General features: G+C 41.0%; 2 protein-coding genes across 2 annotated transcripts; one reads left to right on the forward strand and one right to left on the reverse strand.

Moving 5' to 3' along the window:
- Positions 1 to 255: 255 nt before the first annotated feature.
- LOC101171298 (rho-related GTP-binding protein RhoB) lies at positions 256 to 2744 on the reverse strand. The gene has a single exon (XM_004083452.5). The coding sequence runs from the start codon at positions 2537 to 2539 to the stop codon at positions 1946 to 1948; it is 594 nt and encodes a 197-aa protein (XP_004083500.1). The 5' UTR covers positions 2540 to 2744; the 3' UTR covers positions 256 to 1945.
- A 465-nt stretch (positions 2745 to 3209) lies between these two features.
- On the forward strand, positions 3210 to 20017 carry pum2 (pumilio RNA-binding family member 2; the record flags this gene model as incomplete). The annotated part of the gene is given in 23 exon segments (NM_001172047.1): positions 3210 to 3337; positions 4926 to 5271; positions 7562 to 7630; positions 7800 to 7905; positions 8558 to 8745; positions 8844 to 9016; positions 10676 to 10970; positions 11053 to 11146; positions 11305 to 11409; positions 11509 to 11654; positions 12113 to 12224; positions 12390 to 12530; positions 12621 to 12914; positions 13045 to 13272; positions 13586 to 13853; positions 13955 to 14084; positions 14164 to 14298; positions 14398 to 14535; positions 15465 to 15590; positions 15801 to 15872; positions 16705 to 16826; positions 17546 to 17738; positions 19496 to 20017. Coding segments are annotated over 22 exon segments (3600 nt in total). The 3' UTR covers positions 19628 to 20017.
- Between the last annotated feature and the right edge of the window lie 592 nt (positions 20018 to 20609).

The raw sequence follows: 20609 nt of genomic DNA on the forward strand, positions 1-20609 counted from the left end.
AGACTAACATCTATTAGTCTTGATATATTTCATGGAATGTTCTTATTACTGACTAAAAGACAAAGAACTTTATATTACATATTTAAAGTAAATAAAAGTACAACACCCCAGCTCTTTATGAATATGTTAGAAATAGTAAATATTTACTGAGAAAGTAAATTGAAAAAAAAATCCACGCATATGCATTTGCCAATAAATATGTTATGAAAGTATTTTAAAATTCATTTTTATGGGAAAAAAATAATTAAAGCAATGAAAAGTGAAATGTGTTTTTATTGACATTTCCAGAGCAGTAGCAGTTCTTCCCTTAAGCCCCGTAAAACCTTTTCTGTACCATTACGAGGCAATAACCAGAAAGACACAAACAATTTGGCACAGTCCTGCCCATGTTTTACTGAAAAAAAGATGAGGCAACCTGCAGCAAGCAGTGTCAGAACACTGTAAATCAGAGGCACAAGTGAGGCCACTGTGACAATAAAAAAAGTCCAGCACAAAGCATTCCCATCCTGTAAGTCAGCACAAAGCCTAGCAACAGAAGGCAGACAGGAATGTGACTTTTATACCACTCCAACTCTGCCTAGATTTGTTCAATATAAAGGTTTTAACTTAAGGTAACTTCATTATTGATTGTTAAGGTTTTTTTCTGTTTTTATGTACACATTTAAAATACTTTCTTTGTGGAAATGTACCACGAACAGAACAGCTGGAACAGTAAATCCACCGGGTTTTTACAACAGATCGCCGTGTAGCAACAGTGTCAGTAACTGATGTCCATTCAGCAAACACTCCCACCAGCATGCAACGGGGTGGTTACACAAGACGTCTGTGTAGCCACACAAGAGCTAGGTTTATTTCAGAAAAACACATCTGTTCCTATGAAGTTTTCCTTTAACAAGAAAAAGTACATTCGTTGTTGCAGTTGCAAAAGCCCTTAATTAATACAAATTCAGTAACTGTATTTTACAGCTTCAGTAATGGATCACGTTTACATTCAAGAAGCCTTTTGTTCAAAGTTTGTGAATTGGATGCAAATAAGTTTGGATAAAAAACATACAGTGATGAATCTAATGTCCTTCCATAAGTTATTTGTGTCAAAGGAACACATTTTCTTTAAAAAATGTCTGTAGTGTTTTAAAAAGAAAATGCATCCCAGAGTCAAACCATGCAACCTGCTCTCTCTTTAATCCCATAACTTTAATTTTTTTTAAAAGAACTTCAACTATTTACAACTGGTTCCATAAGGGCTAGAATTTCCAAACAGCCTTCTTGTATAAAATACTGTGCGACACTGAGAAGAAAAACACTTTAAAGGATCTAAAAGGTTAACCATTTTCAGGAAGGCAAGCTGGGAAGTTCTAACTCTGGGATGATCCCAGATTGTTTCATTTTATGTGAAAAACCTATACTTTTGTAATACAAATATGGTTTATGAACTGTAAACTGGAGCTTTTGTCTAGTAAAATGTAGCAAAAACTTCACCCAACACTATTTGCACCGATATTTATAAATTGTTGTAGTGTCCAACACTGCAGGTTGACAAAAATGTTATGGCACAAACTGGTAATAAATTATTATTTTTTTTCTTTTCTGTCTTTTGAAAGTTTACACATTGTAGTGACCTATCCAGACTCAACAATGAAAAAGAACAAAAACTTTGGCCCAGGAGCAGGCCTTCGACAAGGACGTGTCCACATGGGAAGTGGGTCAGGTTTCTCTTCACCCCCACCAGCCAGACTGTGATCATGTGACTCACAAAGAACAAAAAACAAAAAATACAAACATTTGTTGATATTCATGCGTGCTCGGGGGGGAAATGAGGGAATACAGTCTGCTTGTATTCAGTCAGTGTGTGGCTCAATCAAGGGCGTATGACTCCAGCAGGGGAGTGCCCAAACCATCAGGCCCACGCGTGTCCAGACGCCTCAGCGGATGGATAGCAGATGATTCACATTAAAACGCAGCATTTAAAACAACCATCTCCGGGTGTTCTCCGCTTTTGCAAGGCCGCTCGCGTTGCCGTTTCAAAAACCTCCCAGATCCCCTCTTTGGTTTTGGCAGAGCACTCCAAATAGTCATAGGCGCCGATACGCGCCGCCATGGCGCGTCCGTCCTCCGCCTTCACGGGCTCCAGCTTCAAGCGAGACAGCTCGTTCTTGGTGTTTTCGTCGTTGCGCAGGTCCTTCTTGTTGCCCACCAGAATAATCGGCACGTTCGGGCAAAAGTGTTTCACCTCGGGGACCCACTTTTCCGGGATGTTTTGCAGCGAGTCGGGGCTGTCCACGGAGAAACACATGAGGATGACATCAGTGTCCGGGTAGGAGAGCGGGCGCAGGCGGTCGTAGTCTTCCTGTCCGGCCGTGTCCCACAAAGCAAGCTGGACCTGCTTGTTGTTGTCCACCTCAATGTCCGCCACATACGTCTCAAACACAGTCGGAACGTACACTTCGGGGAACTCGTCCCTGCTAAACACAATGAGCAGACACGTTTTCCCGCATGCGCCATCCCCGACCACCACCAGCTTCTTCCGTATGTCTGCCATTCCTGCCTTTTCCTAGGAGGTCCCCCTCAGGCGAATCATCCAAAGATACTGACGCGGTCTTCTTCTTTGTCTTCTGGTGCTGCTGACCCTGTTTTTGTGGGCAAAATCTAACCAGTTAAACCAGACACTTAATTAAAAAAAAACTCCCAACCATCTACAGGCCAGTGGGTGGTTTTATAAAGCCTGTGCGCTTTCCTAAATATAGCAATCCAATCGGAAATGGGGAGGTGAGATCACACTTTGGGAGATGAAAGATGATTGGCTCCTATGGAGTAAGGGGCGTGTCCAAAAACAAGAAGAACCATACCGGCTTCTAAAATCACCAAAATCTGTTAAATAAAGCGGAATCACGGATTTTTTTTTAATCTTCATGTATAGCTTTTTTTAAATATTATTTTTATGTTAGCTAATTTATATACATTAGCCTCAAATTTGTAGAATAAACCTGTAAATAGAAATCAGATACACAGATGATAAAGTTTTCAGATAAGTACAAATAGGTCGATTTTTGTTTTTGTTTTTTTGTTTCGGAGTTGTTTGTTTTTGAATTTTTTCAACCCGTCAGGAGCTGATATGCGTTTGAAGAGTACATGATACACATGATACAGGAAAGATAGATTTACATTAGCTTTGTTAGACGTGTGTGTCCACGTAGTTCGCTCTATTTACAGGGAGGGGGCACCAGCGAAGGCACAGCGCTTAGCTGAAGCTAAATCACCGCACTCAAGGAAACAAAACAATATAGAATAGGGTTGACGGTGTGCAGCGAGCACAGATCCTCTCTCGATACAAAAAGGCGTGAGTATTTTCCCCCCTTTTGTGCTCATAATACAAACACGGGCGCTACGAGACGACCGCCTTGAAGCAGTTACCGCAAGATTAATATTTTCTCTTTTGTTTAGCGGTAAAGGCCCCTCTATTTGGAACTTGAGGGGGGCCATGTTGTTTAGCCGCTGAGTGTTTGGCTGATGCTTTAGCTCTCAAAACAGCAATTAGCTTCTATTTTAGCTGACATGGGTTGCTTGAACTGTTGAACATATTTGAATGTGATTGACAGAGTCAGGAAAAAGTAAGAAATGATTACAAGCCATTTTGCAAACTAAATCATTTAAAATCTCCACTACTTTGCTGGTTAGGATTGTTTAATTCCCAAACTGAATTTGACGTCTGGTTGTAACAAACCAAAAACAAACACAACAGGCCCGCTTTCCTTAGCATTAGCCGGTTAGCCATGGATGTTGCGAAGGCGAGCTTCTAAATGATGTCTTTTGGCGTGAACATGTTTTGTTTAATTAGTGTGATTATTCAAAGCTAATTTAACACACCCGTGACAACTGCCACTGAGTCTGTAACAATAATCTTTATTTTTCGTTTTAAAAAATTGCTAATTGCTGCTAACTTAGCTTGCTCATTAGCACCGGACTTGCTAGCAAGCTTAGCAAAGCGGTTTGTTCTTTGATTTGTCTCAACACTAAACGCTTAATTTTTGCCGTTTAAATTAATTTTCAAAATTATACAACAATGATCGTTTATAGTTTTTGCCTTGACCAAAATAACAATTTTGTAAGAGAAAACATTTATGTTATCGTGGTTAAAATTACCCATAAATCTTTACCATCGTGATTTTTAGGCTTGCATATGTTTATTAATATTGTATGCTAATGCTGCACCAACAAGTTTATTCGTGACCACACTATAACTACGGAGTTATTTTACTGACAAATTTGAATGCTATAAGCCAGCAATCGAAATAAAACTAATTCAAAAAGCAGAAATGACTGTTGGGTAATTAAGCTGCTTAAGAAGAAGTGATTACGTGGAAAATACTTATAATTCTGAGTGAATCCTTTTATTAGAACCACCTTGTAGGCTTTCCATGATAAAGCAGAACTTATATTTTAAGCAACAAATAGTTTTGATGTTTTCTTATGAACCTAGAAGTTCGATTTTATTTTGATTTAAAAACTAACCTTTCAGCTAAAAACATCATGAAACAGGCTCTTAACGTCAATATAACTTTGGCAGAACACATTTTAATAAATAAAACTCGTTAACGACCGAGTCCGGTGTAAATTTTGTTTTTTACATGCTCCTGTGTCATTTCTCTGGTGATGCAGGACATCAAGCTAGCAGGACAGAGTGTAAACAGAGGGATGGTGGGAAGTGGGGGCAGGCTTACTCCACGCCACTATTCCCTTCCACAACTAGGAGGCACATTTCTGATGAACTTGCGCAGCTCTGCATAAACTATGTCCTAGAAAATGACACAGGTTTACTGATTTTTGGCTAAAAACAACATAAGCATAGCTAATAGATTTTGGGTGATATTTAGGCATGTCGATGTGTTCATATTAATGTAGCATTTCTTCATGCTTTGTCTGTGTAGGTTTTCCCGTGGAATGAGCGTTCCATGCAGCATCCTAGGTATGAATGACGTGGGCTGGCAGGAGACGAGGGGTGGGGTGCTGCACGCAAATGGCGCTCCTGAGACCGGGGGCATTAGGGTTCATGCTGGAGGTCCCCTAACCACAGTTGGGGGTGCTGGGCACCTACAAGGCATGGACAGGAATCCCAACCTTACTCCGGGTACACCCCAACCTCCGCTGAGCGGGAGATCTCAGGATGATGCCACAGTCGGGTACTTCTTTCAGAGACAGCCCGGAGAGCAGCTTGTTGGTTGCACAATCAGTAAACATCGCTGGCCTACTGGAGATTCTAACCATGTTGATCAGGTATAAGCCTTAATTACAAACTGCTGCACTACTATGTAGTTTGATGTGAAGTAGGGTTGTGCCGATGGACGATATCATCGTCCATTGTGATGGGTGACTGACATCCCGATGGAGAGACCACCATCGTGATGCCACGCCCCCGCCACGTTGCGCGTCGACATCATAAGCCGCGGTTACATGTACAAAATATCTTGATGGGATCAATGGTCGGATTAGTATCCAACCGTGTACATGGGCCCAGAAAAATGTTTTCAGAATATAAAAACGTTCACTAAGGTCACAATTTCGGTCGGAATAAATCATTCGCACACGCGCAGTATTCGCACATGCGCAGTTTGAAAACCGGAAGAGGATACAACTTCCGCCGAGCGGCTTTTTTTCCAAACTTTATTGAATATAACAATTCAATACAAAACGATAACAGCGGCGAGCAGCTATATACATTGACATGTCAGCTCGGTAAAATACGAGACGATCTTCTAAACGTGCTTTTAATAATGTTACGGTTATTATGAAACACCTGTTCGCTCATCATTTGAATTTTAATCCGTGTGGTCAGTGCTTTTTCTGAACGTAGCCAGGATTAGCAGTATGTTAACACAGGCTAACAACATTAGCTTTGGGTGGCGCTGCATGCTGTGAATAACATCAGCCTTTATTTAGTCGGGACACGACTGGAAACACAAATCCACGTGATTGTTTGAATGTTTTCTAAGGACTGAGCGACATTTCTGCTTTGAAGCTCAAACCGCTGTGTGTGCTGACGATCCGAGCTGTGCTCAGACACACGTTTAGACCCGGTTCTGAGTTTGATAGCTCGTACCCCTAGAGCTGCGGGACGGATCGCAGTCTTAAATCTCCCACACATACCGCTCATGTACCCCCCCCCCCTTCCCATCAAACATAAAGCTGTAAATCCGCCCTCCGCCGGTCCACTTCGCTAGTTAAGTGCGGGAGCGGACTACTTCTTTTGTATTTTGCTTGTTACTTTTTCTGTTAAAGTCACTTCCCTCAGTTTATACTGGATCATCGCGGATTAACCATTAGTTGGGAAATAAAATGAAAAAAGCAAAATAACGAATAGCAGTTATATAAGAACGAAAAATGTAAAAAATACACACACACACACCCCCCCCCCCCCCCCCCCCCCCCGACGATGTCATCGTCCATCCCGATGGTTGACAGCAAACATCGTCAACGGCCAATTTAAGGGACATCGCCCAACCCTAATGTGAAGCACCAGTCATCAAAATTAAACCTTTTTTGATCATATAATTTGAAAGGTGTCACAAAACTTAGAAACCATCAAGCGTTTCTTTTATTTTCTTATTTTTATTATTCTCAAAAGTAAAATCCCAACAGAAGGCAGTTTATTATTTTGTCGATGTGTATTGTGAGACCTCGTTTGACCACGTTGTGTGAAGAGTCGCCTAAACAAAAGGGTTTTAGTTACCCATGACACCACATTTTGTATTTCAGACAGTTAGCCTATTATTCCCAGAATGAGAAACCATCAGTGGCTAAAGCATTGTGTCCAAGGTATTCTCATTATTCAGGTCAACCTTTTGTGTTTTTAAATGGCAGTGTAGTAAATTAAAAATACCCCCCCCCTTTTTTTTTTAAAAATAAGAACCAAACCCAAAAGAGAATAGCTTTGGTCATTTTTCTGGCACAGCGGAGGTTAAAGACTCTTCTTATTAACTGAAGACAATAAAATATTATGTCTGTGAGTAATAAAGTTTATTTCTTTGCTTGTTTTTTTTTTAACATCAGGCTGTTTAGAGACCATGTTTTTAAATGAGGTGTTTCTGTTAATAAACCTGGCACTAGAACATTTGTCTAGACCTCTTTTAGGTCTGCAGGGCTTCATTTTGGCTAGTTTTACGTTCATTTCAGCCAATAGAATTAGGACTTAATCTTTGGTGTATGTGTTTGTTGTAAAAAGTATGTAAGGAAGAAGCCCTTTCTCCTTTGTATGAAGTTTTTGATTTGTGGGATTTTGTGTTTTTATGTTTAAATTGAAAGTCTGTTGCATAAATGTGGAGATGCTAAAGATGATAAATTCTTGGTTGTCATTTTAGTAGAGAACATGTTTATGCTCTCTTGTTTGCATGCAAATTTCCAAAAAAAACAAGTAGACCAACAGCTTTCTGGCTGAACTTATTAATAAATTGTGGCAATTTTTGTTTGTCATTAGAAAAAAATAGAAAATGTAATCATCATTTGTATAAATATTTGAGTTTTGAAGCCAGCAGATGGAAATTTTGACATTATTTCATCCTTGTTTCAGGTCAGACCAGTTGATGAAATGAACTATGACTTTCAGGCTCTGGCTTTAGAATCGAGGGGAATGGGAGAGGTTTGTTTATTTCAACATTTTAATGCAAATGCTATTAGAAGATTTTCTATTTTTGTGTGTGCTGTTCCTGATTTCTACTCAAATGTTGATTATAGTTGGGTTTTTCAATTGTAGCGTTGTTCAGTGAAGTTAAAAAACCTGACAACCTTTTTTATTATTTTGTATTAAGCTTTTGCCAGCCAAAAAGCTCTGGGATTCTGATGAGCTCACCAAGGACGGAAGGAAAGGGATGATTCTTGGAGAAGAATGGAGGGGCAACGCCTGGGGATCATCCCGTGAGTTTTATTCTGTTTGGTTCTCTTTTTTTTTGTTCAGTTTTTTACTCTTTTTTTTTTTTTTTTTTCCGTTTTATTTTTGCTCCTGATCAGAAAACAGTTTCGTTATTTATTTTTTTAATTACTAAACATTATTCCTCAAAAAAAGAGGATAGTTTTTAGAAAAAGTAAGGGAACAGTAACTCCCAAGTTTCATCAGTCTAATAATATCTGATCATTTAAATAAAGTCTTATTTGAATATCTAATCATTATGCAAACCTGACTTTAGTTACCTGTCTTTTACGGTAGTACGTGTATTGATATATTTTTTGGTGATGTGTGGGGGTTTTTTTAAGCAAGCAACATTTTATACATTTTTTTCTGTGTTTTGAATATAACAGCTGTTTCTGAATGTATTAAGATGTTGTTGTTTTTTTACAATATAGTTATCTGAAACATTTATTTATTCAAATGTTCTGCAGGAAGGTAAACATTGAGATGTTAAATTTTCTTTGTTTAACCAAATAATCAGAGATGGAGCACCCTAAACAAAATGCTGAGCTATTCTTTAAAGGAATGTTGCCAAAAGCAATATTTTTTTATAGGAGGTTAAAAATGCATTCCAAAGTGCAGCTCCTGAGTTGCAGTATTTGACTAACACCATTCATTCAGATCACTCAGTATCTCAGCCAATCATGGTACAGCGACGGCCAGGTCAGGGTTTCCACGGGAACGGCGATGCCAACTCTGTGCTTTCACCGCGCTCAGAAGGCGGCGGTCTGGGAGTCAGCATGGTGGAGTACGTCCTGAGCTCTTCTCCTGGGGATAAGATGGATGGTCGCTACAGGAACGGTGGCTTTGTAAGCTCCGCCTTTTCTGCCTACCATAAAACTACAACTCTGGGTTCCCATGTTAAACCACTGTAACAGCTGTATTATTATTTTCTATAATAATGCAGGGTGGAGGAAATATTGATCAAGATGTTAGAGAGAAAAGTGATGCACAAGACAAGGTTTCACCTTTTGAAGAAGATAAAAGCGCAGAGATGAAAGTGGGGGAGGAAAGCGATCCGACTAAAACCAATGGAAGAGTTCTCCTCAACGGCATGGATAGAGACTGTAAAGACTTTAAGTAAGTTTTAATTTTTCAGAGCCTTTATATGAATTTATACCATGATCCGGGTGAACACTCGACTCTTATGGGGTGCTGGGTGTGGATTAAAAAGTGAAAATCCACGGTGATGATGCACGCCTAAGAAAGAAGTTCCAGTCGCATCGTTTAAATGTTCTATATCACTGCGCTGGCTTATTTAAAACAAACTTTTGCTTCATCATCTGGACAAAAACAACTGGTAAGAGGGGAACTTTCCCTCTGAACTGATGCTTTATTTGACCCATCGTGTCGATCGGCATTTATATCTCTTTCTTTTGCAGCTGCAGTCAATGTCGGTGACAATGCGCCGCACCACGTAACAAATAATCAGCTTTTTGTGAAAAAAGCAATCTAAACCGAAAAAATAACAGGATAAAGTACTAAAAACTGAATATTTATTTATTTTGTAAGTTACCGTAGTATAATCGGGATAATGGGCTTCGAAATGTGCATTATCAGAAATTAACGCACTTGGCGTCGAACGGTTCAGGTTCCCATGGCGTGCATTCATTTCTGAATCCCCCCTTGTCGGCTACTATCCCTTACTTATAGCAGTCTGTTTTTGCACTTCATGGCTATTTAAAATAGAACATTTTGAAGAGTCTGAGTTACGCAGAAGTGACATCTCAATAACAGATCACATAATCAAACTAATCAAAACGTTTCGTGGCCATTAGAGGAAATCCAGGCTAATTTAGTAAATTTAGAAAAGGGTTTTGTTTTTCTGTTGTTCCGTTTATATGTTGATTTAGATTGTTCTGTAATACACAAATCAGATATCAAAACAAAACCATGATCCAAAAACTAGTTTTAAATTCTGAATCGTAAGAAAAGGGAAACGTTGCATCTTTGGTGGTCATGAACGTCCGCTGGACTCATAGAAACATTGGACAGTCATCATGTTGCAGTAATAAACATATATACATTTTCTGGGAAGAGTCTCATTCATTCAAGTAATGCTATCGCAAGACAGATAACTCTGTAGGGCTCTTTCTAAAAAAGGCTTCTGCATTAGAAACGTTTTGCTGCATGTTTATGTAATGATTGTAGAGAAATATAACAATAAATAATAAATCCTGCTTAGATTTAGCACAACCCATTTTCAAACATACTGGTATGCAGTAATAATAATTGTAATAACAATAGTCTAATATGGTAAATGGCATTTGCAGTCACACACACATTCACACACTGGTGGTGGCTCCGCTGCCGAACTCTGGCGCCAACCTCCCACCAGAGGCAATGTGGGGTTCAGTGTCTTGCCCAAGGACACTTCGACTCATGGGCGTGCAAGGTGGAAATCGAACCTGTAATTTTACGATCATGGGTCAACCGCCCTGCCGCTGCACCATGGCCGCCTGTATGCAGTTTAAACTTAAAACTGTGCCATCCCGACAGATTTTTAGCACAGGATTGAATCATTTTGGGATGTTTGGTTTCCTTGTCAATTAAAAATGATTTACCTCTGGGTTTCCATTTTGGTTCATTTGAGCAATGCCAAAACTTTACAAAAATGTAAACGAGTTTCAATTTTGCAATTACTAATGGTGTTGTATTTATTTGTATATGAATTAATATATGGTGCCTTCATATATATATATATATATATATATTTTATTTTATTTTATTTTCCAACAGTCCTACCCCTGGAAGTCGTCAAGCTTCCCCCACTGAAGCTGTGGAGAGGATGGGTCCCAGTCAGGCCGGTTTGGAAATGATGGGACAACACCACCCTCACGTCCTCCAACAACAAAATCCCGCTCAAAACAAGATCCCAGGCGAGGACTTTCAGAACCAGGACCCCCAGAACATGGGAGGGATGGAGCAACAAGCTGGTGTGGAGTCATTGCAGTTTGACTATGCTGGAAACCAGATCCAGATGGACCCCTCAGGAACTCCTGTGGGATTGTTCGACTACAGCTCCCAACAGCAAGTGTGTAGACACATTAACACAAGAATAAGATCTAATTGAGAGTTTATCCAACAGATTTTTATTTTTATCCTTGGTTTTTCAGTTGTTCCAGAGATCAAACCCTCTGACTGTTCAGTCGCTTACTGCAGCTCAGCAGCAGCAGTACGCTCTGGCTGCAGCTCAGCAGCAGCATCTCGGTAAGTCAAGCTGATGGTTGTGATCTTTTCTGTTGTATCGTCATACAATATAATACTACCTTGTTTTTAGATCCTGTCTGTCTGCATAAATTATTGGTTTTTAATGGGATTTGGCCAGAAAATACCAATTTTTTCATCTCATTTTTACAATTTCCCAGCTGGCCTTGCTCCTGCATTTGTGCCAAACCCCTACATCATTAATGCCCCCCATGGAACTGACCCCTACACTGCTGCTGGACTGGCAGCAGCAGCTACACTTACAGGTGACGCGCACACATATGACCCCCACAGTTTGCTTTTACTTCGTCAACGTTTTCATCCACCGGTCAGGACATTTACATTTCCTCCATTTCTGTCCTCAGGCCCCACTGTTGTACCCCCACAGTACTATGGTGTTCCTTGGGGGGTGTACCCAGCCAGTCTTTTTCAGCAACAGGCTGCATCCACTGCCAGTCACTCTGCTAATCAGCAAGCATCCAATCAGGGTCCAGGACCAGGCCAGCCACAGGTAGGATTGATCCACACCTGAGGCCTTTACTTTATATTCTGAGATAGGAGGCTTTTTTTACCTAACAGTATTTATATATTTTTTTGCTCTGTAAATTGTAAAAAACAAAAACATATTGACATCGCTTCATCTTATTTCTGTTAAATCTTAATTTCAGTGATTTTTAAACATTTGTTTATTTATTGAAAATTGAATATAAATATAATTTATTGCCATTAAGATCATAGAGAAATACATTTTATCGCAAATTACTGACCTCCAGGTAAAAAAAGCCTAAATATGATGTATTTATTTAAAAAAAATATTGAAACCTTCACATTGTTTTGCTTTGCTATCCATTCACTCTTCACATTAAAAATGTATGTTTTGTCTTTTTTTGTTGGTTTTGTTTCTTTAGATCACAGGGATTTACCTTTGTTTTATATTTCTTCCAGATTTTAATGAATCTGTTTCATCAGGTAATGCGCACAGGAGCCAACCAGCGACCTCTTACACCCGGACAAGGCCAACAGAGCCAGCAGGAATCTTTAGCTGCTGCAAACTCTGCACTGGCTTACGCAGGAATGCAGGGTCGGTGGATGACTTTACGCCAGTTTACCCTTTGATTTTTATTTATTTTTTAGTTTGCACTTTTTAATGTAGAGTGGGCGAAGCAGGGGATTTGGGTTGATCATTGTAGTGTAAAGTTTGCGTTGCAACTCTTAATCCTTCATTTTTTATCTATTATTTCCACAGGTTATCAGGTTTTGGCCCCTGCAGCCTATTATGACCAGACTGGAGCTCTGGTGATGGGCCCTGGTGCCCGAACAGGTCTTGGTGGGCCTGTTCGTCTGGTCCAGACGCCTCTCCTCATTCCCTCTGCAGCAGCACAGGCTGGTATGAACCAACGCAAACCTATGAAACTCTTCATTAAAGGTTGTGGTAATCTGTGACATTTTTGTAAATGTTATTCTCTAACCTTGGCAGCATCTGCATCTGGTTCTGGCAACAACATGTCGGGACCCCCTGCCAATGGGCTGTACCGCTCCATCCCTCAACCTCAGCCTCAACCACAGCAGCAGCAGGCTCCCCCACCCAGCAGCGGTTTGCCCTCAAGTTCATTCTATGGATCTGGATCGGTCCCCAACACTTCTCAAAGCAGCTCGCTGTTTTCCCACAACTCCGCTGCTCCACCCCCAAGTTCCTCCTTGGGCTTCAGCAACACAGGCGGCTCTCTTGGCGTTGGCCTGGGCTCTGCTCTGGGAGGCTTCGGCTCCTCAGGTTGGTGGCCTCCGATGTAGTAAAATAAAGTAGAGATATTCATGCTTTCCAGATCAATCCTGAATAAGTTCAAGTACCAACACGTTGCTTAGCTTTAGTGTTAAGCTAGCTCTTTTCTTCACCCTCACAGTATCCAGCTCTACGAGTAGCAGCGTATCTCGTAGGGACTCTTTGCTGGCAAGTTCTGACCTATACAAACGAGGCGGCAGCAGCTTAACCCCCATTGGTCAGCCGTTTTACAACAGTCTGGGTTACTCCTCTTCACCCAGCCCGATTGGCCTGACTCCAGGCCATTCCCCACTCACCCCTCCACCTTCTTTGCCCTCTTCTCATGGATCTTCTTCCAGCATTCACCTAGGTAAACCTGTGATTTTTATTTATTTATTTAATTTTTTTTTTTTTTTTACCCTTTAAAGCCGCCTTCTTTCAGACATCACATGTTTGAACATCTTTGAAGTTGTGTCTGTGTCACATGTGCTTGTTGTGTTCAAAAGTGCATTTTTTTAAAGAATGAAATCACCATTCTAGTTATGAAACTGTTCTTTCAACACACTTGATTTATGGGAGAAAATCCCTGTTTAATGTAATGTGTTAAGAAGGAAAAATGTGAACAATTTTTAAGGAATTGGTGCCTTAATTATAACAAATCTTTTTTCTTCTTTTTTTTTTAGGTGGCTTGCCAAATGGCAGCGGGCGTTACATTTCTCCTGCTCCAGGAGCTGAGGCCAAATATCGCAACGCCGGCGGCACATCTAGTCTCTTCAACTCCAGCAGCCAGCTGTTCCCTCCCATCCGGCCCCGCTATAGTCGCTCAGATGTCATGCCTTCTGGCCGCAGTCGCCTGCTCGAGGACTTTAGGAACAACCGCTTCCCAAATCTGCAGCTCCGGGATCTGCCAGGTCACATGGTGGAGTTCTCTCAGGACCAGCATGGATCCAGGTGACTGGCTTTAAAATGCATTTTTTTGTGGTTTTCGTTTATTGGTTAAATACTTCTGGAAATGATTGGACGCCTCAACATCTTTTATTTTGTCATTCTAGATTTATTCAGCAGAAACTGGAGAGGGCGACTCCGGCTGAGAGGCAGATGGTGTTCGGGGAGATTTTGCAAGCAGCATATCAGCTGATGACTGATGTATTTGGGAATTATGTGATTCAGAAGTTCTTTGAGGTATGAAATCTTTTATTCCTCTGTTTGTTTCCTTTATTTTGCTTATCCCATAGCATAAAAAAATGTCCTTTTTGTGCAGTTTGGAAGCCCAGACCAAAAACTGGCCTTGGCCACGCGCATTCGTGGACACGTTCTCCCCCTGGCTTTGCAGATGTACGGCTGCAGGGTTATACAGAAAGCTCTGGAGTCCATTTCCTCAGACCAGCAGGTAATTGTAAGTGAGATTTTACCTTTTTTTAATTTATTTTACCCATGTTAACATGTGTAAAATGACCAATTCAAACACTAATGTATGCCTCGGATGTCCTTCTAGGGTGACATCGTGAGGGAGTTGGATGGCCACGTGTTGAAATGCGTGAAGGACCAGAATGGAAACCACGTGGTGCAGAAGTGCATTGAATGTGTCCAGCCTCAGGCTTTGCAGTTCATCATTGATGCTTTCCAGGGACAGGTTAGTTTCTTATTTCTTCTGTTGCTAACCCTACAAGAAACGGCTACAATTTTTTTTGTCAATGTCGGTAGAGTTTGTGAGTCTAAACATTGATTAATGCAAATGTTTTTTTTCTCTGTGGCTGGTGCTTGTTTACATAAATGCATGAGGTCAGTTATTAAAGGTTATTGAACCGCTTGAGTAAACTAGGAGGACGGCAGCCTCTGAGCTTTTGCCTTTCGTACCAAGAAATGTGGGACTAAGATCTCATAATGCTTTCTTAAAAGGCTTTTGTTATAAATGTAAGAGCTAGGACATATATTGGTTTGTTTTATACTCCATTTCAATAGAGTTTTGATATACCTTGAAGATTTTCTTCCCCATTAACTGTACATTGTTCACCTTTCGCGGTCTTGCAGTTTTGCAGATTTTTTTTTGCATGCAGTTCACCCTGTCAATCAATCTCCTCCCTGCTGTGTGTCCTGTACAGATGTATTCAGTTTACCACATGTACTGATCTCGAGAACATCTTTAACACTTAACTTTTTTTTAATTTTTATAAAGATTTGAACTTTTAGAGTTTCAACAAGAGAGAAAAGTATGAAAATGCTTAAGTATGTCTGTGAAAAGGGCTTCTACAGCCTTAAAACTGGAATCCTACTTCACAGATTTCACCTACTGCGAGTTATTTTCTTAGAACGTGACTCCCAAATGGCTTACTTCAGGATCCAACCAAATGAAGTCTGTTCAGTCGCCAATTTTGTGCAATATAGACGCTGCCATGTTAAGTGTATGAGATTTTGGCTTCTTGAAGCCCCCGCTACTTCCTGTTTGGAATTCCTGGGGGTCCAGCTTTCATTCAGTCAAAGTGTTTTTCCTGTTAGCTGTTAATGCTTTTCCGATCAATACAATATTTTTTCGTCTTTCCATCCCTTTCCATTGTTGTGCAGGTGTTTGTGCTTTCCACACATCCTTACGGCTGCAGAGTTATTCAAAGGATTTTGGAGCACTGCACTCAGGAGCAAACTCTCCCCATCCTGGAGGAGCTGCATCAGCACTCGGAACAGCTGGGCCAGGTGAGCACATCTGCTTCCAGTCTGCCTCCTCTCAGAACCTGCATTCATCACCTGTGTACACTGCATGCATGTCCCTGTGTTTTGAGTATTTCCTGTTTTAGCTTCTCATCCTGGAAAGGATGAAAGTTGTTTTATTGTTAGCTGTCATTTACATCTGACTTGTGATGATTTAAACATCCACCCTACCCCCCCCTCACTTATTCCATCTAGAAATATCAAGCCGTATCATTGGAGATGACACCCAAAACATATTATACAGTGTCCCGTGATGCACTGTTCAAGGTCAGAGCAATTTGCCTCTCTCTCAGATGTCCCCATTCTTGCCTTTTTTCCTCCCCTTTTTCATCTCTTCTTCTGTAAAGTTTGTTTTAACATTTAGTCCTCCGATTCCCAACTTCCACACACCTTTCCGAATGAACTGAGCCCCCTTTTTTTTCTTCTTTCTGCCCTCTTCTTGCTTTTTGGCACGTAGGATTTACAAGGCACTCGCTTAACTGCAACCCAATCTGGTTGGGGTTTTTTCTACAGTATTTTCTGATCAATCTGTTTTTCTCTTATTTTTATTTGGCTGAGATTACATTCTGAATGTTCCAACAAAAGTGTGAACTTATCTTGAAATATTTGTAAAATCTCATCAAAGATTCCACAAAAAAAGAAACATATTTTTCTGCTAAAACAGATTGATAGGAAAACAACTTAAAAGCAATACTTTGAAATTAAAGATGGAAATTATATTCAAAACCCCACTAATCCCCACTAGAAATGTTTGATGCTTGATCAGGTGAGTTTTTGTCTCCATCTCGTCACACTAAAATCACACCCACAACTGTCTATCACCCGTTTCCGAAGGGGCAAAGATGCTGCTGGTTGAACCGTGTTGCGGGAAACACTCCAAACCAGCAGCATCTGCTTTGTCTGACCTTCCGCAGTGATGACGTGAGGGTATTTGCACTACTACTAAGGGGGTGTCACTGATTCTCCAGCCTGTCTTCATAGAGATGCATGATTTTTGTGAACGTGGTGAAAAAATATACTGCATGAGAACCAATCAAAAAACAAAAAGTAGAAATGTTTTGCGTTTCTGAAGCATTTACATGTGTGCTGCCTCCTGCAGGATCAGTATGGTAACTACGTCATTCAGCATGTTTTGGAGCATGGCAGACCTGAGGATAAGAGCAAAATTGTGGCAGAGGTTCGAGGTAAAGTCCTCGCCCTCAGTCAGCATAAATTTGCAAGGTAGGTGCAGCTGATTTGATGCTAAAAGTTCTGTTTTGATGGAATGATTGTAATGAATTTGCTGCTATTTTCAATATTTCTGTGTTTTCGGCCTGTTTGAATTCAAGTAATGACCGCTGCAGGAACTAGGACTGGAGGAGAGTTGCAGACAAAACTTACAATAAAATGTATTGAATAGTCTGTAAATGTTTCAGGATGAAGTGCGGTAAAATCTGTTTCTTGCTAGCAAAGTTCAGAGGTTGAGTTGCCCACCCAGCGTTTTTACAAACGCACTCATTTTTTCCAATGGCATTTTTTTGTCTGCTTCTGATTCTCAAGTTTTTGATGAAAGAAACACTCAGAAAATCAAATTTAGGCTTAATTGTCTTTATATGTTCCCCCTTGTCATCCGAAAAATGCCACGAGAGCCTTGGTGTCTGGTTTGGTGTCTTTTAACTGATCCACTTTTTTTTCTTCTTTTTTTTGGAAAAACCCTTTTCTTCTCTTACCATTTAAATGGAGAAAGTCACAAACAGCATGAAGGTCATTTTTTTTATCACTTTCTGTTTGAAAGTGTAGTAAGACGTTTCAACTCAGTGTACACAATGTCAGCGTACACACGCCTTATCTCATAACACAAACGACAAATGATTTTGGTTTAGATGTCAACAGAAGCCACAGGAATGATGAATCCAACCCTTTTTGACTTTTCTGTAACATTTTTTTTGTATCGTCCTCAGTAATGTTGTGGAGAAGTGTGTGATCCACTCCTCGCGCGCAGAGAGAGCTCTGTTGATAGACGAGGTGTGCTGCCAGAAAGATGGCCCCCACAGCGCCTTGTACACCATGATGAAGGACCAGTATGCCAACTATGTCGTCCAAAGAATGATTGATATGGCGGAACCGGCTCAACGTAAAATCATCATGCACAAGGTGAGTTCATCTTGATCAGTGTGCTTATCTAGATTTAAAAAAAAAGCATAGGTTGCTGCATGGGGGCGTGCTGGTTGGCTCTGATTTCCTCGCAGTGAGGTGATGCTGGGTCTTTCCTCTGTAGAGTTTGGATGTTCTCCTGCTGCCATGTGGGGGGTTTTCTCCTCCCGCTGTTTATAATCGAGCTTCATGGGTTGGTTGGTGACTATCTAGAGCAGGGGTGCCCAAATCCAGGCCTCGAGGGCCACCCTGCTGCTGATCACCAGGATCAGGTGTGTTTAGCCAATGAGGAGCTTCAATGGCAGATTGGTTGGGAAACATGTGGGACACCGGCCCTCGAGGCCTGGATTTGGGGACCCCTGATCTAGAGTGTACCCCAGAGACCCCATCACCCTGCACAGGACTAAAGGAATAGAAGATACATGGATGAATGGACCTAAAAACTCATTTTGAATGGGGAAAAAATAAAATCCCCAGTTGGAAGACTTTCCTCAACCAACTGTAATCCTTTATTTGTTTTAAACTGAGCTTGTTATTAAATTGTAGACATTTTAACAGAAATCTGCTTCTCCTGAAAGTGAGACAGCAGAATCTGCATTGAGGCTTCCTGACCTGTCAGGGTTTACCACTAATGTGGAGTCTTAACAATCAGCAGGAAATATTTATCCTGAAGGATCGTTAACTGCAGGCCACAAATGGTCTTAATTACAGATTTTTTTTCTTTAAAACAAGTCAAGTTTTTAATTTATTTTCTGGAGTCTCATAAAGTGATATTTAGATGTGTTTGATAAGCCACAGGTTTAACAGCAACTGTATTTTTGTGGTTAAGAAGTTGACTTTCCAAAAGAAGAAACAATGGGTTCACCACCATGCTTTTGTTATGAGTGCACAATGACAGGTTCTAGATAGAAACCCCACCGCGTTTTCTGCGTCAGCATCCTCTCTGGGTCCGGAATGGAAGGGCTGTTATTGTTTCCAGCTGTGCTCACATGGATGCTTTTTGTTTACAACGTGTGTTGTCATGGGAACACGTGGTTGCGGGGTTAAGTGTAGCCACAAGGTGGGTCTGAATTCCCAGATAATTGGTTTGGTTCTTGTAATCCCTGAGTCCTTTAAAAACATTAGCCGCAGTGCATCTGTTTTGATGCCATGGTCTGGATGAATACCCGATTCTGATTGGCTACAGGATGCCTGTCGCTACTATTGACTGTTTGTAAGAACTGAACAGAGTGAGATGATGTCACCCATAGAAAATAACTTGCTTCCGGCTCCAGTGGAAGGCGGTCAATTCAGTTGTCATTTTTACCCCCGATGCTGATGTTGCCATATTGGACATTATCATTGTTGCTCATCTGTTGTGATATCAAAAGGAAAGATTGTCTTATAAATCATTTAGACCTGAAACACACAATATTTAGAGTTTCCATTGTTTTTCTGACTGTGTGTGTTAAGCCTAATATCTGGGCAGCTGTGGTCCAGAGGTAGAGCGGTCGACCTCTAATCAGAAGATCCCAGTTTGGTTCCCTGCCCTGCCCACACATGTGTAGAAGTGTCCTTGGGCAAGACACTGAACGCCACGTTGCTCCTGGTGGTTATAGGTTGATGGCAGTGTGCGGCAGTGGAGCCGCCATCAGTGTAATAATGGATGAATGGAACTGTGGCTTTTAAGCGTTTTGAACCTTCTAAGAAGGTAGTAAAGCGCTATATGAATATACGCCATTTACCAAATGTTGAAACAACCTCCTCTTTTTTTCCAGATTCGGCCTCACATCGCTACTCTGCGCAAGTACACGTATGGAAAACACATCCTGGCCAAGCTAGAAAAGTACTACATGAAGAGCGGCACTGAACTGGGTCCAATTGGCGGCCCCACAAATGGGCTTATGTAGTCCTGCTGATATCCTGGATCCCCTAAAGTGGAGGAGTAGGACCCCCTGATCTGTGAGAGAGGCTCCTTTTTAGCCATAGGTGTTAGACTTTGACAAACTCTTTCATCCTTTCTCTTTCCTTCCTCTCTTTTTCCCCCCCTCCTTTATGGAGGGAAGGAAAAGTCACCTAAGAATGCTGTGACAACTGCCCCCCCGCGTCACTATGCCGCCCCTGGTGCTGGACCCCAGTGTGGCTCCAAGGGCATGTGCAGTGAGCTAGCTTTTGTTTAGTTTTCCCCGGGCAAAGCACAAGTTCAGTGTCAATGATGTGATAGATGTATTTGACTGGTTTTCATATTATCTTGTATATTTAGTTTTTTACCTTGTAAATTCTCTATACAAAAAAAAAAATCTTGTTAAAACATTTGCTGAAATTCTTACAGTTAACACCAGCAAGTGACTTTGTAAAGTTACCCAGTGATCCTTTTAAAACACGATTCCGTTCTGTTTTTTGTTTTTTTCTAACCTGATGTTTTATGTCAGCTGATTTAATCGAGTCTGGGCAATTGAATAATATTTGTACAGCATCCCACACAGAGTAACACATTGCCCCATGCCAAAGGAGCCGATTGATTCGTTTTAAAGAGTAATACAATACAAAGGACGCCTCCATCCACAGGCAAGTGGCGTGTGCCGCATTTACCCAGAGGCCTTCAGGACACTACCTTGGCCTTGGGTGTCTTTGATAGTGTTTGAGTTGTTTCTTTTTCTTGCCTCCTTTTCCAGACCTGGTGGGGGATGTACGTTTACTGCAGCAGCATAGATTCTGCCTCTATTTTATTTCATTTTTTTTTCTTTAATGTCACAAACAGGCAAACGTATGCTGCTGTTTGTTCACTGAGCCCCGTTTCCAGCCGTTCTACTTTCCTCCGTCCAGGTGATCACTCTGGGGGTTATGCAAGAAGAACAGTTTGGTCTTCGCAGACGAAGAGCATGAGTAGTG

This window comes from Oryzias latipes, chromosome 24, assembly GCF_053564925.1.
Source record: "Oryzias latipes strain Hd-rR chromosome 24, Olatipes_Hd-rR_3.1".
Classification (NCBI taxonomy): Eukaryota; Metazoa; Chordata; class Actinopteri; order Beloniformes; family Adrianichthyidae; genus Oryzias; species Oryzias latipes.

What these genes read in the sequence shown, in the direction of transcription:
- LOC101171298 (XM_004083452.5), bottom strand. Translation starts at nt 2,539, where the DNA reads ATGGCAGACATACGGAAGAAGCTGGTGGTGGTCGGGGATGGCGCATGC.